Source organism: Pholis gunnellus (genome assembly GCF_910591455.1).
Source record: "Pholis gunnellus genome assembly, chromosome: 1".
NCBI lineage: Eukaryota > Metazoa > Chordata > Actinopteri > Perciformes > Pholidae > Pholis > Pholis gunnellus.
In genome coordinates, this window is record NC_136528.1 from 28,370,207 (window position 1) to 28,388,876 (window position 18,670).

General features: G+C 40.9%; 1 protein-coding gene across 1 annotated transcript in view; it reads left to right on the forward strand.

The window, feature by feature from the left end:
* Positions 1 to 11,768, forward strand: part of ntrk3b (neurotrophic tyrosine kinase, receptor, type 3b) — a gene marked incomplete at both ends in the record, with an annotated part of 193,860 nt that extends 182,092 nt beyond the window's left edge. The window contains 2 exons of the mRNA XM_079165495.1: positions 6,845 to 7,003; positions 11,583 to 11,768. Of these exons, the coding sequence (XP_079021621.1) occupies positions 6,845 to 7,003; positions 11,583 to 11,768 (345 nt within the window). The remainder of the gene's footprint in view (positions 1 to 6,844; positions 7,004 to 11,582) is intronic.
* Between the last annotated feature and the right edge of the window lie 6,902 nt (positions 11,769 to 18,670).

Genomic DNA, 18,670 nt, shown 5'->3' on the forward strand with positions numbered 1-18,670 from the left:
AGCTGGTAGCATGGCTGCAGCCTCTAAAGTGCATGGCGCAAGTGGATTTAGAACTTGTCCAACTCCAGTTTCGCTAGTTTTAAGGCGCATGATCTGAGCGCTAAGTAACGCTCCCATTCCTTTAAATAGCCAGGTGCTTCTCCAACTGGTGCATTGCTTTTTAAATGGCAGATTTGGCAAATTGGAGAAGCGAGTTTTCTGCTGAGGAAACCGATCTACTCGTGAAAATACGCTACCTACACAACATGGGTGCTGGGTGTGAACATGACCGGTGCGTCGGTCTGAAACTAGCAACAGTTGCGCCGGGTGCCGCCTCGCGCCGGTCGGAGGACAGGGCCCTTTGTCTTGTTATTCATTTAGCAACAAATTCAATCCATGCAGACGGCCCTCCTATGCATATTGTTTCAATTAAACAGACCCAAAGGGCTGGACTGCTCGTCATTTTTGTATTTAGACAGCAGCTACAAAGTCAGCAGCAACACTAAGGAGCTGTCTATCTATATTGTACTGCACAAGTCGGTCTGGAGAGTTAAATACTATAAATGTGAAATAGCATGGTCGCAATTGGTGTGTGTTTGTTTGTTTTTGTCTGTGTGTGTGTGTGTGTGTGTGTGTGTGTGTGTTTTGAAAACCTTCAGAAACTTTCACCACCCACTGGCATTCTGCGGCCAGAGTAGATACCACTTTATCTGCACTTGGCAGCGGCGCAGCAGGTAGAAACGTAATGGACATCATAGCCTCTAAAAGTGAACTTGTGTTCGCCGCTGTTTGAGCTGGGAGAGAAGAGATAGCAGTGGGGTTAGAGCAGGGAGAGAGAGTGTGTCTAGATGGTTATCGGGGCCCTTTAAAATGTCTGGGGCCTCCCAGGGCTCCCTGCAGGCCGTGGAGCGCCCAGCGAAGAGCCCAACTGGGCCAGTAATCTATCCCCTTGCCATGCTGCTGTGCTCTCCACACCGTTAATCCAATCACTCCCCTGCCACGGTGGGACAGGCAGAGCACTAATCCAGTTTACACAGCAACAAAAAAAAAAGCCCCAGACTCATTCCTCACTCCCCACGGAGCATTGCCAGCTTCACGATGTGACATTGAGTGAGTAAGATGAGAATAATTACTGGGGCAATTATTTTATTTTTATTATGTGTTCAGTCTTTTTTTTCTTTCTTTTCCCCTATGTTCCAAGCTAATTGCCATGGCCTTGTGACAAAAACCCAAGGTGATAGTATGCAATCATTTGGGAAGCAGAGAGTCAGCCAGTTTTAATGCCCCTCGCCACGGCAGCAGCGGTTGAATCATTAGTATGCATCTGATGAGGTTTAGCCTTGCGTGCAATGGGCTGGGTGGACCTCAGATAAGTCATTTAGACTAACAGGAACTTAATTAATTTCGTTTAATCTTTATAAAACTCTACAGGGGGACAGATTGGTATACAGCCCCTCACCAACTCCTACACCTTACTTTCAGCCCACCCAGCTAGGCTCGGCCCAGAGGTTTTACACAAACGGGGGCGACTGGTCTCGGCATCAATATTGGCTTAATGTTGTGTACAATACTAAAGCAATTCAGGTCTAATGAGACCAGGTGGAGTATAAGTCAATGTTCATTTGGCCATTAGCTTGCAATGGAAGCCTGATATAAGATTATGGGTGAACGAGACGAAAAACTGCTGCAAACCCTCCTCGCCGCCACAAAATGTATTCTGGGACTGTCAATAAATACTGTTTGTTTAAGATGTAGGGAAAAGGAACCTTACTCGAAGCACCTCTCACTTTTATGTTTTTCTTAATTACCATTTCATCTGTCCAACCACTGATGGAAGAGACCAACAGCTTTGATTGCCTTCCAGGGTGGTGGTGGATCATGTTAGTCTGGGACTCATTGCTTAGCCAGAGAGTGAGCATGCAGGCAGGAGTTCCACAAATGTGGAGGTAAAGGACGTTTCTGTCTTTGAGATTCTGCTAACATCTCTGGTGCCTTTGTTACAAAGAAGCAGAATTCTGACTAAGATCCAGGGAAAACTACACAAAAGTGTTCTCTCCTCACATTACTACCCCGAGATAGACTGAGGTGCAGCTGAGCAGAGCGCTTAACTCCTGGTGGGATTACTAGAAGGTTGTACTAGGTGGCTCTGATCAACACATGTGTGCAAATGTATTAATGTGAAGCAAAATGGAGCTGAAAAGTAAGTGTGTGCTCAGCAAACCCTCTCTGGACATTAAGATAAATGTGAGAAAATAAAACATATTGTGCTGAGTAAAACGATTCAACATATCTACATGTTGCTGTCATAACAAATATGATTTCGAAACCCAAAGTCCACTTACTGTGATATACACTGCCTGGCCAAAAAAAAAGTCACCACCAAAATAAAAATGGTCACACACTCTAATATTTCGTTGGACCGCCTTTAGCTTTGATTACGGCACGCATTCGCTGTGGCATTGTTTCGATAAGCTTCTGCAATGTCACAAGATTTATTTCCATCCAGTGTTGCATTAATTTCTCACCAAGATCTTGTATTGATGATGGTAGAGTCTGACCGCTGCGCAAAGCCTTCTCCAGCACATCCCAAAGATTCTCAATGGGGTTAAGGTCTGGACTCTGTGGTGGCCAATCCATGTGTGAAAATGATGTCTCATGCTCCCTGAACCACTCTTTCACAATTTGAGCCCGATGAATCCTGGCATTGTCATCTTGGAATATGTGTCTTTCGACATGGTTGTTTGAGAAATGAGAAGCAACTCATTACACCAGTTGGGGTTAAATAACTTGTTGCCAGCTGAAAGATAATCGCCCATGCAGTAATTATCCAATAGGAGGCTCGTACCTATTTGCTTAGTTAAATCCAGGTGGCGACTTTTTTTTTGGCCAGGCAGTGTAAGTTACAGCTCTATTTTTGTGATCACATGTTTAGTTCCACTTAGATCTAATCACTTGTTGAAAGAGAGGAAAGAGTTAAGGACTGACTTGTTTAGATCGACAGTTTTTCAGTGGGGCAAGAATGGAAGTGTAATGACGGCCACGTGTGTCTTGCTGAAACACTTCTAAGACCAGACGTTGGACCTGCTGGAGGTTAATGGAGTGTGTTTTGATTTCTTGTCAGCATGTAGGTGTTGTTGCAGAAAACGGTCTCTAATGGTCTTGTTGACCTTCAGGCCATGTGTAGAAATGTCGATTTCTGGTAAATGTAAGGAAGGCACGTAGCCTTGTGATATGACTGTGCAGTAAACACTCTACACTACACACAGTTATTGACTTCACGCTGAGGAGCTCCAAGGGCCAATATGCCACAAAATACCCAGAACCATTGTTCAGATCCAGTATCGAAAGGATCAAAATAACCTTAGATATGTGTAAGCTTTGTTAACTATTCATCCCTTTTGTCAAGGAAATGTCTCAGGTTTATGAAGGAGTGGTCACCATCCCCCTTCATATGCCCTACAATAGAAACCGTTTTGTATTAGATGGGTGGTAAAACATAGGGAAGGAGTGCTGAATAAAGATGGTTCAGTGGATTTCAGCTCCTTAGTGTTTGTATTTAATTACTAATAGAGAACCAAGGGAAATTCCCACATATCAAATTCCCCTCTGCAATACCTCTTGATTATTTTATCAAGATATTTCTCATGGTATATCTTGATTTAGCATGAGAAATTGATACCTCATGCTGGATGAAGAGGAATCTTCATATGTTTTTTAATGGGAATATGGATCTGTCAGATCAGTTTGAGGAGTGCCTGCATGGTTTGCATATTTAATCCTAAGTGTGTCAATCAGTGTGGGACTTGCACAGGTCTGGTCTTGGTCTTGACTTGGTCTCGATACACTCCGTTCTTGGACATGACTTGGTCTCAGTTTAAGTGGTCTTGACTACAACACTGCATGCAATAGTCGGGATGAATTGGCTCTCATAACAGGGCGGGTGGGGGCGGGTAACAAAAAAACGCTGACCTGTGCATCACCATTAGCCACCATTACCTACCGGTCACACCAGACCAAGTACACTGCAGCAGCAAACCCCCCGAGTGTATTGAATTAGTACCTTATATTGATTATGAATTGAGCAGTTCTTTTATAGAAAGGAAGATTGAGTTAACAGTAGCTGACTGACTAGGCTAATGCTAGTTTGCTAATATAAATTAGTATGACCCTCTTAGCTAGATTGAAGAGTACAAGAGGGAATAGATGGAATATGAGCGACACACTTGATCAGAATGCTGATTGATGATGTCAAATTGGAAGGATTTTACGTCTCAAAAAAGTAATATTCAGTAAATGACCAAATAACGTTGGCTGTTGGCGCAATCGAATATGCCTCACTCATTCAAAACTAACACACACACATTTTAACAAGATAGTCAAAGCTACATGTACAAAATATTGTCAGTTACATTTAGTATCATTTGGCCTTTTGGTTATATTTCAAAGCTATGCTACAGTTTGTTATGCTACAATTACTTTCTGTTACACAGACCACAGACATCAACCGATTTACACATTAAAACAAAGTTTTCTCAGTTTTAAAATGTTGCAACCGGGTTTCATAAATCACTACTTTGAAACTAGCAAATAGTTACGGAGAACTTAAAAAGGGACAAACGCATAAACTTAGTAATGGATGTACGAATAACTGCGCGACCCATTGCAGGACTTCAGAGAAGGTTATCGGCCTAGACGAAGGACAAGAAAAAGGCAAACAAACAGGCCTCGTACTCAGCAACTAAATTTGATGAAGTGTACAAACCAGAGGACGTTCTCTCTAAATGCCCAGGAAGGAGCAGCCTTTTGGCAGAATGACAAATCTCATGTTTCGTTAAAACATCCAGAGGATTCATCTGCTGCGTCGAGCTGACACGCAGAGATCGTGTTTGACTTTCAAAGGAAATGTGCGATGAGCGAGCTGTGGAACTCGGAGGTAATTAGTGAGACTTGAGATGATTTTTTTTTCTTTTTTTTTCAAATGTCACACAATGCTCACAGCTGAAGGCACACAGATGTTGGAGCTGGTGAATAGAGTTGGGAGAAGAGTATATTTTGATTCAATGAATGTGATTGTGTTGTGATCCAGAGGAGCAGAGCGGAGGAACCATGTGAGGGTGAATACAGCCACAGTAAGACGTTGTCCTAATGATGATTTCAGCGCTTATGGTGTGTGTTTTTGATCTAATTTGTTGTCCTTAAGCACACAAAATGAGCTGAGAAGGATAGATGGCTGCATGAATGGATGGTTGCATAGATGGATCAGCAAATGTATGGATGGGTGGTTGGTTGTGGTGGTGGATGGATGATGGGTGTCTGATATGCTGCAGGAGCGCTTCCACTAAGTTAGAGATAAAAACCCTTAAAAGCGCTTAAAAATCCATCTTATTGTTATCATGACAAAAATGTCAAGATCACAACAGCAAAAGTAAAAAGAAACTGAACCAGATAAGGAAAACTAAATGACATCAAAAATAACACAGGAAGGAAGTAATAGGACACATTTCAAACTTTTGTTATTTATTTCCAGTGTAATAAAACAACACGTTGACACTTGTAATCAAAATTGAATTATTTGATTCCATGATCAAGTAGGATTGCTGTGTGTAGGTCCGACAGTATATTGCTCTATTTGACCTATTTCTGTCTTATGAAATGGGACCACCATCAAATTCCGTGTGTATGGAATGTAAAATTGATCTACTTTTGAGCTGAATTTTGACTAAACAAAAGTTACCTAAAGTTACACTTACTAGATTTTGTTTCCATTGGCTTTAAACTGCATCTCATGGTCTTCCTCAGTAGATCAAGTTTGCTCAGTTACTCAGCTTCCATTGAGGCAGTCATATAGTTACACAGTTAAAAAAGTTAGCAACTGGAACTTGCATTGAGGTTTCTTTGGGAAATGATTTTGAATCATCAACCTTCCAGACATCCTGTTGTAGACTTTAAAACACTTCTCTGTAGATGGAGAGCAATCCCAGCAGCAGCTAAGTAAATGCTGAAACAACAGTGGCTCCAACAAGCATCACATCAAATCACACCAGCATGTTAATAACACGATCCGTCAATAGTGGACTTTGACTCCTGAGCTCCGCAATCATCAATGTAATTAATACTGTCCGAGCATTCCGAGCTGAAACCTGCAATACTTTGCCTCTCATTGCCACATCAGTCTTGTCCAGCTCATTAAAGCACAGTCACCGACATGAATGGGAAATAGATTTTAAAACAATGTCTGCTAATGGAAGCTGAGAGCGAGGATGATGAATGGATGATTGTTTAATCGATTAATACCCAGCCACATTGGATTTACAGCATGGGAGACTTCGCGTCGGGTTTTGCAGGTTTAAAGACATTAAAGACCTTACAGTTGATACCTCCCCTGTCTCAGCGGGCAACTTGCTTCATGCAAACCTTCATATGAATGGGGGGGGGGGGGGGCATGTGCATATGCATATGCATATGCACAGTTTTAAACACTCACATTTGCATTTGCAGCCATATGTCTGATCCTCTGCTTAGTGCCAGTACTCCTGCAGAGAACGGATTGCAGATTGGAATTTTTCAACAAGAACAAAGGGGCAGTTCAATATCATAACCTTAGAAATTTCGCAATTCAATACATACAGAGCAGGTGGCAGATAAGTCAGCGGTTTCCCGTATTGCAGCAGTGTCTACATCCAAGTGCACAGCAAGACATTCATGAGATGTTAAGCTCGTCGTATCAGCCACATGCAAGGACAGTTAATCCCCAGGCGCCTGGGAGTTGTGTTAATGATTGAATGTTCTGATCTGTTTTTGTAGCGATAACATTTCATGTGCAATAAAGATCTCCTCTCCTTTCTGTTTTTTCTCCTCTCCTCAGGTTGGAGGACATACCATGCTACCTATTCGCTGGATGCCCCCGGAGAGCATCATGTACAGGAAGTTCTCCACGGAAAGCGACGTCTGGAGCTTTGGAGTTATCTTGTGGGAGATCTTTACCTATGGGAAGCAGCCTTGGTTTCAGCTGGGTAACAACGAGGTACAGAGAGCCAGTAGCATTTAGATAAACCTTCACAAGAAACAGCACACACACAAACATATATACATACACTGTATATATATATATTAACAAAGGCTGCACTGCAGGCCGTCATGCCCGCATTGAACTTTACAGCTCCAAGTTATCTCATGGTAAATGTTGAAGTCCCCGTCTGCATTTCAAATCACCAAAAATCTGTATATTAATTGAGTTGTTTTCTAAGTAGGAATCAAATAGCTGGCCTTCTTTCTTATAGCAGATTTAAATGGACACTGCCATTCTGGATCTTAATCTACTGCCTCGCGTTGTTTCTTTTCTTTCTCTGAGACTACAGCGCGAGCCCAGCGAGGTGATAAATTGATGCCGCTTTGCCATCAGACAAGATGTCGCATTACATAACACCCATCATTGGTTTGGTTTTTCATTGGAGGCTCTGCTTTGAATCAATAAAATTCAATTAGGATTGCTTTCATAAAGCGACCATATTGAGAAAATTAAATTGACCTAAAAGAATAACCTGGCATGCAATGCACTTATATGTATTTCAATTGAAACATCAATATGTTCTTCTTTTCTGAGTATCTTGAGCTGAGAGATTTTGGAGATACTCTGAAACACTTAGCTGATTAAACTACACTGAAACCTTATGACAATGTAATGAGATGAGCACTGTATGATGTGATAGCCCAAAAAATCCACAGGATATTTCTATATTGTAATTTTGTCTTCAGGTAGTGTTAGAATGCAATATTGTACTTATGATTCAGTTATTCAGGATTTGTCCAACACATTACACAATGATACATTACAGCAGCAATTAGAAGTGGGTACCAGTGACAATGATAAATGATATTAGGTAACGTGGGAACTTGGTTTCAAACAGGCCTCATTCTCCACTCGGCTCTATAGGCTCCATCACTTTGCTTTTTCTTATTCAGAAAAAAACCAGACATCACAAACTGCCATGCTGCCAAACGTCGTTCAAACCCACAAAGGTTGATGTTACATTCTTGAGGAGATTGCAAAGTCTCCAAAGATACCAAATGCATCAGGCTGAATTTGGGAGAAATGTGTATAAAATGATGCACAATTTGTTTGAATGGTGCCGACAGAGAAAAAAACAAAACACTCGGGTTGTTTGGGTTGAGTGCATTTTTCATTCAGTGTAAACACCACATCAATGAGGAGCTGGATACTGCCAGGCAGTGAGAAATAAGTTGTTTTCAACAACTCTAAAGCTACTTTAGATGAAATAAAGGGGGGCAATATATGTAAGCATGTTGCTGACATATCTCTGCTACCAGAGGTCAAGGATGGTCAACTTTGTCTATTCAGCAGTGACGCTCCTTATCTGTCCGTCCGAGCTGCTTGATAAGTTGTGGGACTTGAATCGTGCTACATGTATCACCAGCTCTATGATCACTGGTGGGATCATAGATAGGATATAATCATTGTTTTAACTTTCTACTACAAAAAGCACTGTCATCTGCTCCTTATTAGAGCCCCGGTGTGTAACACATTCGCATTTCACCTCTACTACTGTGTCAATACAATCTAAATGTACAGATATCAGCTATTAAAAGAAGAAAAGAGCCAACTTCTATATAATATTAGTGTTCGCGTGCTCATATCAGTAGATATGTCTGCAACACAAAACATAGATATCTTTGGAAAAAAACAGCAACACTCTGTATCCTCTTAATCCTCTGTTCATAATGTTACTTCACTTTTTTGAATGTTTTGAACTGAAATCCTGGTCTGATCTTACACATTGCACCTTTACACACTTCTGTTTTAAAATCCATCGCCATCTCCAAAGCCCAAAACGTTTTCATGACGTGGTCATATTCCCCTCCCTCCTCCATAAGTGTTCATAAGACCTCTCCTCAGAGTAAGGTGGGCGTGTACATACATCAACCCTCCCTTCAGTTGGTTTAGTACTATCTGTAAGCGCACTACAACTGCATAATTAGTACCACTAGTTTAATGACATCTCATTCCCAGCACAGAGGTCTAATCAGGCAGGGTAATTGAGAGCACCTGTGTGGGAGTACAGTAACTCCAACTGTCAAAAGAAGTGGAGTAACAATTACAATGAATGCAATAAACTCTGAAATGTAGTGAAGTAGATAGAAGGTACAACTACCTAACAAGTACAGTACTTGAGTAAATGCCCTATATTTTACAGATGGCTGCTGTAAAAGTTATACATTGATATGTTGCTTAGAGGTACTTCACCACCCGTCTGCCAACAGACACCACTCATCCCATCATATTAGATAGTGTAGCGGACATACTTTACAAAGCTAAGGACAAAACAGGACCTGAAGTTAAGTGAGATCGCCGTCACTTTAACGTCTAAGTTGATCACTTAAAGGGGAACTCCTTTTCTACAATTTTCTACAATTACAATTTTGCACAGCAAAGTCTGTTTCCAGGTGTTGTGGAGTACTAGTACCTACTGTATGTGAAACAAGGTTGTATAAAGCCGCTTCTTGTTTAGTATGTTGTAATATAACACACCCAAACTTCCAACCAAACTATCAGAAGTTGAGTTGCAGTGTGGGTAACATAGCTCTTGACAAGGCTGGAGAATGTGTGGAGTTAAATAATTTTTTTCAACTGTCCATCACAAGTAAAGGAAATGCAGGGAATTCCTCTGCTGCCATAATATATAACCGCAACCTCGTTAGTAGTTAGTGAATTTATCGAAACATTTCCGTAGGCTTGATTCTCACTCATTCATATTACTCCCAGGATCATTTTCTAACAATGCGTTAGGCCAGATGCTGTTGTCACGACCAGTGCGGCCTTTAATACTGTCTGTTTGTAATGTTAGGGATGCAAAGAAGCTCCATATGTCTTTGCAGCATTTGATGCTCTACCCCCTCAGTCTAAGTCTCAAGGCAGTCTGTCTGCCAGGCGTCTCATCCTTTGGTGAATGTAACAATAGAGAGAAAGCAGTGCTCTACCTTGGTGAACAGATGCAACAGGTGGAACAATAGAACAGGGTTTTCCCAGTTGGTTGTTGTAATATCCTGTATTGGCACTCTTGAGTAAAAACCACAATGAAATGGTATTTATTTATACACAGATTAGGTTTTGTCATACATTCTTGCATTAGACTTCAGATAGCAGTAGATTATCAAAGGCTTTGTTCTGACACCGTGTTGTGCTGCTACTGTAGCTCGCAAGAGCATGAAATTGCATGACACCATAATATCAAAACTTATGGTAATTATTCTAAGCCTTAAACACTGAAAAGAACATAATGTTTCAGTTTGTTTTAGTTTAGAGCGTAAAGAAATTGAATGTGGTTACAATGCTTTTCAGTGTAGCCACAGTCATTATATAGATCCCTATGCATGTTAGGGTTCTTTCAAACCTGTAGTTCAGTTCCTTGGTTCGGACCGAGAGGATAAAACGTACATTGTTGCGGTTTAGATCTGGTCTGGTTCCTGTTCGCATTGAGTTTTTACAAGAGGAGTAAACACCAAGTGCACTTTAATGCTTCTGATGTGTATATGTATGTGCTTTTGTTTCACAAACAGCTCATGAAAAAAATAAGTGATTACAAGCATTATTTGTATTATTAGACTACCAATTAACATTTGAATTCCATGGCTATCGGCTAACAGGTAGAGGACAGGACTGTGCAAAAGCCCCTTTGCACGCTCTCAGATGACTGGTTGGGGAGAGCACGGAGACGCGCATTAGGTGTCTTGTACAGTAATGATTCGAGTCTCAGTACTGTGGGATCACTGTCACACACTTTTTAATGGACATAAGGAACTGACAAAAATATACAAAGTCCAGATACAAGCACAGCTTTTGGCCCATTAACCAGGGAAAATAAATGCGTAGTCATGCGTATACGTCTTGATGTGCATGAATAGGGTACATACATGGTCTTATACCGATCAATTATAACACAGCTTCCTGAACACATTCCACAATCAGCAGATGAATGTATTAGTAGATGAGCTCTTGAAATCATGCTGAAATCACATATTTGCTGTCAGACGAACCAAACTAGACTCCTCCTAGAAGCGGTTCTAGACTCACCTTTTCAAGCGGTCTTGATCGGTTGCTGGTCCTCACCAGGGTTTGATTGACAGCTTTCATATTTGCCCAAAGGAACCATTTTAACCTGGCAAACAGACCTCAGTTTGTTTTGGCCAATAAGGTTAGGTGTGAAAGCACCCTTAAGCTCGTAGTCTGGAGTTGACGCAAAAAATGAAGTCAAATTGTCACGACGGCAATGAGTCATCTGACTAATTGCAGCACAAGTCCAACAAAGAAATGATCAATACCCGTTTAAGCAACACCTCAAACATCCTTCCCCACAGATAGTCAGGATTATTATTTTTGTGCTGTGGCACAAATATCTTGTTCCCCCTTTAAAATTGGACAAATTTAAGAGTGAAAGCAGACTGTTTATTTCTTTCATCTCAGTTTCATTAGTTCAAACCTCAGAGGACAGTCTGCTCAGTGTCACCTTTTTCTCATTATGGCCAAACCAAAGCAATCAGTCAGTGAAAATCGTCTGTCTCACTCCACTGCCCTGTCTCCTCTGCAGGTTATTGAGTGCATAACCCAGGGCCGGGTTCTGGATAGGCCACGGATTTGTCCTAAAGAGGTGTACGACATCATGCTGGGCTGCTGGCAGAGGGAACCGCAGCAGCGACTGAACATTAAGGACATTCAGAAGGTCCTGTTCGCCATGGGGAAAGCCACGCCGGTCTACCTGGACATCCTGGGCTAGCAGCGGCCGGGGTGGCCGCGTTCCTCGCCAGACGAACAGAACGACAGAGACATAGAGATAGACGGACCCACGCGAATCCAGGAATAACCAAACCAACCTACTCCACTGTCGAAAAACACCTACAATGTTTGGGAAGGACTTAAGTGCCTGCAACACTTTTGGATATAGTGGATATAACATATTCAAAAAAACACGCACTTTTACATTTTGTTTACTTGCATATAAGATGTACAGGTTTGAAGAAGACTTTTTTTTTTTTTTTTTTCAAAACTGCAAAAATACACAAAAATGGAGACAAAAAGGGAAGTAAAGTGGACTGACATTAGGAAAATGACCACAGTGTGATTATATTATGGAGAGAACACATCAGAGTTAAAATCTATCCTGGGTTTGGTTTCATGAATATATATAGAAATATTACATATATTTTATATTTATTTCTTTTTGTCAAGATGTTGACGGGGTCTGCCATTTGTGTTGCGAAGGGCTCGGCCCTGTTTAAAGACGTCACCAACAAACTATTGGCAGGGACTTGACAATGGTAGCCTTACTTGTGCTCTGATTGGCCGGCACTGAGCTTTTAATGGGAACTCTGCTTCTGCGGAATAACACTGGATGGTTGAAATTAGAGGAGCGCGTTGTAGAGGACCTACCCAATCAGACAACCGACAAATCTATTTTAATTTAAAAAAAATAAAAAAAATGTACATATTGTAAACTTCTGTGTCAAAATTATGTTAACTTATTTTTTGGGGTGTTATTTTGGTTCCTTTTCTGACTGTGATCTGGGTGGCTAAAGTATAAAACTATGGTATTTGTTTTCATCCTAATCTAGAGGAGGTGTTCTCTTGGGAATTACCTGTATCAGTGCTGGTAAGTTGTCTTATGTGGTGAAGGTGAATAACGGTGAATACAGTTCGAAAAGTCAGCTGGCACCGAATCACAGAGACTGTGGAGAATGGGGGACGCCATCAAAACAACACTTTCCCAAAGAGGTGATGAAGCCTCATATTCACTTTCCAGCTCATTCGCTTTTTTATGGCTAGAATAATGCGTTGCTATGTAATATCTTACACCACACCCCTCAAACATGTACACGCGCTTTGAGAAACTTTCGGGAACATTTTCGTGTGAAACTGCTTTTCCACTCTAAAGAAAACATTTTTGTAAGGGGAAAAAAGAATCATTTGTTAGATACAAGTGTGCGCCTCGCATACACAACCTAAGAAAATCAGAGGAATAGTGAGATATTTAGGGAAATGCGCTTATTCCCTTCCAGCTGAGAGTACGTTGAGGAGATAGAAAACACTCTGATATCTGTCAGATCCATGGGAAGCTGCAGCCAGGAGACAGTTAGCTTAGCTTAGCTCAGCTTAGCCAGATACAGACTGGAAACAGGGATATAGCCTCGCTCTATCTAAAGGAAACTAAATCAACCTTCCAGCACCTCTGAAGCTAACCTAACACTGTTAGCCAAGCTAACCGGCTGTCGGACGTAGCTTCATATTTACTGTACGGACACGAGAGTGGTCTTGATCTTCTCATCTAACACTCAAGAAAGCAAATGAGAGCATTTCCCCAAATGTCAAACTGTCACCATACGGATCCTGTCACTTCACAAGCCGAGAAAAGAAACGCGATGGCTTCTTTCCTCGCATTCCGTTTAGCACAACACAATAAAAACAACCTAATTTTCCTGTTCTGATTTGTTTTCATCAACTGTACATGACTCACAGCATTTATTTTCTTCCTCGCACTCGAGGCCTTTGCATGTTTAGCAACGATGAGGTTTCACACCCGTCTATTGCTTTGATAAAAACCTCTTCTGCTCCAACCAGAGAGGAGCCACTGAAGCAGGTAGATACTTGTGTTCCTTTATGGATGGTACATCAAAAATAATAATCACTGAAGTGGATCAGCTTACTGTTTGGTATTTCTCGTTCCATATTTTGATTATTACGGTATTTAGAGGGCTGGAAATCATGAAGAGTTTTGTTCCAAAAATGTTGCAGAAAAAAACATGATCCCCAAAAAGCTTAACAGCAAAAAAAAAGAAAGAACTAAAACTAAATTAAATTACTTTTCATTACTCGTTTGTAATTAAGTGCTGAAAATGAGTTCATTGTTACAGAGTGGATGCTGTAGATTTCTCACACACTGAATGATAACCCTCAGGCAATGATATTATTTTATGTTGTATCTGGATATATAGCATTTTGGGGTGGAACTCTTCACATCACTTCCTTATTATCCTGACATGAATTCTCACAGAATCACAGTGTTGTCTCTCTTCCCCTTGGGACTATGTAAATCATTAATGAGCATCCAGTTGTTTCAAGTATTTTATATGAAAGGCAGGATCAAATCCAACGAGTTACCCAAAGCTTTGAGTTTTTGTGTATTCTCTTGTGGTAAAGATAAACGCTTAAAGACATCATGACACAGACCGTGAGCATTTGCAGGGTATTGTAATCCTTTCATAGTGAGTTGAATATTGTTTTAAAACGGTTTTCTCTGTTTTTGTTTTTCTTGGATGAACTAACTGAACACTTTTTGAAGCAAAGTTGGCATATGTACACATGTTACAGAATATAAAAATGTGGTATAACAACTGCAGTATATAAAATACTGGTATTCCATGATAGATCTTTGTATTAATGTGACTCTCTTAAGAAAATGTCTTCAAACAATCAGACGATCTCCTTTTCCATTTTGTCCTGTCTTATAAAGATGTGTAAATTTGACAAAATCTTGTCTTCAATCTAAATCTCACAGCACGTGTTTCAGTGAACATTCTGCGTTATCTGCTGTTCCTCCATCCACTTCTGAAGTGACAGAAGTGACGTGTCTTTAGGGGACGGCTGTGGTTCAGGAGGTGGACCAGGTTGTCTGCAGCACTAATCACTGGGACGGGGGATCCTTGGCTCCTGCGGTCCACGTTTCAAAGTGTGGTTGTGCGAGATTGGCAGGTCAGCACCTTGCATGGCAGCTGTGTGTTTCTTTTGCTTTTCTTTATTTTCTGGTAGTGGTTGGTCAATCTGAACACAATAGTCAAAAGTCTGTAAATCAGCTTCGAAAATCCTAAAAAAAAAAGACGTTCCCCAAAACTTGACAATCTTGCATTATTTTTTACATTTTAGTCAGTATCCAAAGGAATTCAGTTCATTTATGCGTATAAAGATATCAACAGGAACTTCTAGTAACTAATGTAGCGTGCCTTTTTATAGTGCAGAATCACCAAAATGTAGAGAAATATGCAGCCTGGAAGACAGACTAGACCAGACCCTGCTCGGGACTGGAAAAAACAACTACCACCGTGTTTGTTTTCGAATACCTGGTAAGGATAAATGTTTTTAACCTTCTTTTTTTTAACTTTCTATAATTATATATTCTAACACGCTTGAATCAAACACCAGTTCAAAATAAGATATTAGAGTTCAGTGTACTTTGTTGTAAAAAGGCAAATGATCTGTTAGGGATCCGGTCTCTGTCAAGAAAACAAAAGGATGATTATGATTGTCTTCTTAAAAGTTATCACAATAATTTGATACCTTGTTTCACCACTTGCTAGGCAAACAGTAGAATTGGCAAAATGCTACTTTATTACATGCTACAAGATGATCTACCTGGAAAAGCCCAGCTTCATATCTATGATTGGCCAGCTTGGTGCATTTTAAGAAGAGGCCAGAATGTTCTGCGGCAAAGGTTGAACCAGGATAACCCTCTTTTGTTTGGTGACCAAGACTCTTTTTTCCCCCCAAAGGCCCTTGTTAGGCCATCTCTTCATCACCAGTGCAGTGGTCTTGATGAAATAACACCTGCACCTAAAAAAAGAAAAAAGGGAAAGAAATACAATTGCTTCTGTATCCGTATCTAGTTAACTGAGCTAGCGAGCTAACCAAGCATTTGAACAACTGCAGATGAAGTGCCTTGCTCAGAGGCGCATAAGGCGTTGTTCTTGAGAAGATAGAACATTTAGTAACCCTAATCCCCAGTAATTTTGTTTTCATTTTCATATATTTTTATTATATTTATATTTAATAAGACACACAAAACAAAACAACCAGGGGGACTAAAGCAACCTGAATGTCTGTGTCTGAGTTCATAGTGTGTGGGTGGGGGGGTAGTTGGCCCATCAAGGGAGCGGGAATCCTCCCAATGAGGTGCATAACCCATTAAATAACTTTATATTTCCTTTTTTTTGTCATTTTTGTTCCGCAGACCCTCGGGGGGTTTGTTGTGTCTTTCTTCTTTTTTTCTTGTTTAATTATGTAATGTTTTCCAAATGTTTTTGTCCATTTTCCTCCTCTTATCTGGGGTCGGGTCGCGGTGGCAGCAGGCCAAGCAGGCTGACCCAGACTTCCCTCTCCCCGGCAACATGTTCCAGCTCATACTGGGGGATCCCGAGGCGATATAATCCCTCCAGTGTGTCCTGGGTCTTCCCTGTTCTCCTCCCAGTTGGGCGTGCCTGGAAAACAGTGGGAGGCGCCCAGGAGGCATCCTGATTAGATGCCCGAACCACCTTGGCTGGATGAGCTGAGGTGCTGATTTGAGATATGTCCCACAACTCAAATTACTGTACTTCATATTAAACCACACAACCATGTTGCACATATAGGTATGAATATATGTTCATATGTGTTCAGTTTTTTAAATGGCATGAGATACATAATCCATCACAACTTCACCGTTTGATGATGCAGAAAAAGAAACACAAGCTTTATGGTTGCTACAAACTTTTAAGCTTCGTTGGTGGGTCCACATGTTAGATGAGCCATTCCATTATTGTTTGTCTACAAACAACGGAAAAATGGAAACACAGTCAGGGCCAAGGGATTTGAGGTCAGTAAGTTGTATCTTATGATAGTGGTACCATAATTGTTTATCGATTTACAATTACAATGTTTTCTGTGTTTGAGCTTTCTCTATTAGTGTGTGGCTGTGTATGTGTGTGTCTTGGGGGGGGGGGGGGGGGGAGGCTAAAGTGTCAATTTTCTAACAGCAGCCTAAAGCATCAGATGACAAAATGTGAACACGTCACGGCCCGGTTCTCATTATGGCGACGCCGGAGCCGGAGCCGGTGGATCGCAGGTAACGGTGCCAGCAGCACTTACAGTACAAACTACGACATAAGCTGACAGAACTAAGGGGGAACCATGGATGGCGTTACCGTGCAGTGCATTTAGCAGTGCAGAGAGAGCGGCAACCGTGAGCTAGACAATGGGGCACACTCACGCACAAATATGCACGTGAAACACGCGCGGCCAGTCAGCTATGTCAACAAAGGAAGGAGAAGCTTGGAGAACAACACAAAGGAGAGCGACTTATCTCAGCTCAGGTAGACATCACACCACTATATCTTTACATATTATTTATTGATGCTTTTTTTAATTTCATGCACCTTTAAAGGTGCAACGAGTAATGCCTGTAGCAACCATGCTCCAGGCACACAATCTAAATGTACATCAACAGCTATAATAATAAAAAAGAAACAAAAATAAAAGTCTGTCAAAATTACCCTGCTATCTTAAAATCTTCATGCGTGGTGTCGCTTATAGTTTACATAAGCCATCTGCGTGTTTCCATATATGTATGCTTCGTTAGTCCGTTTATTGGAGTAAATTCAAAGTGGCAGGTACAAGAAAACAACCCACATCTTTGGCTCATCCTTCCCCGCCGGGAGTAGAGCAGTCGGCTCTAGGCAGCTCCAAGAGTCGTAACCCTAGTCAACGGCCACGGCCCTAACTCCGTCACCTGGAGCCGCCGTCCGGTCCACTCCTGGTGAAGCAGCCTACCAGCAGTGAGGAGGACGAGGCTCATTTCCTCATTTCTACCACTTTAGATAAAAAAAAAAAAAATTATCAAAATGTACATGAACTACTGATATGTTATTGAGAAGCCCTCCTGGCAGGTGTACTTCTTTGTTCTCTGGACTGAGGACAGACTGGTGCTACAGTGACGCAATATATAGATACTTAACACTTAAACCTCGTCACATTCTGTTAATTATGTCCATTCATCTTATGAATACGATGAGGAAAGTTAAAACAAGTTATATTATATTGTGTCAAAAAACTAAAATGAAAGAATGTCGAAAAAAAAGTCATAATAAGTCATAGTATATTATATATATTTCCTATAAGCAATCCATCTCTAATAATAATTGTCCCATCAAATTAAAGCAACGTTTCTCTTTAAACATATAGCAATTGCAATGTATGACATAGCACACAACATCAAGGACTAAAGAGTCAAATCATACATGTTTGTTAGTTGGGAGGAAAAATACTCATGAATTCAAACCACACAACATTCATAAATGTACAATACTTTCATTCGAAAGCAATTATAACTCAATAAAAGGGCTCAAAGGGAAAGTCACATTTCACTGTGACATATTAAATGCCTTTAATGTCTTTTCGATTATTCTTTTTAATTCACCCAAAGCATCAAGAGCCATGCAAATGTTGAAAACAGCATAAATACATACTCTGGAAGTATAGACTTGTTTTCAAATGTCAGTCTAAAACGCCACATTTGCTTTCATCAGTCAGGCTACTAAAAAGTAGCCAATGGGGGAAATAAATGACTTCACCTAACCCATATCAGGTCTGATCCAGTTTTGATATAACGGTTAGGATTACAAACACCCCTTTTAGTGAAAGAAAGTACAAAAATGTTTTTTGGCCTCACAGCGTCCGTTGTTATAAAGAAAACAATCACTTGAGGGACATCATACATTTTAAACGTGACTATTGATTGCAGGAGTTGCTTGGCTTCTTTTGTCAGGAAGGAGTGGAACCTTCTCAGGAGTGGAACCTTCTCAGGTTCTAGTTAACGTTGAGGAACCCACCTCCATTCTTGTCGGTTAGGGACAGAGCCACGACTCACTCTCATGGTAA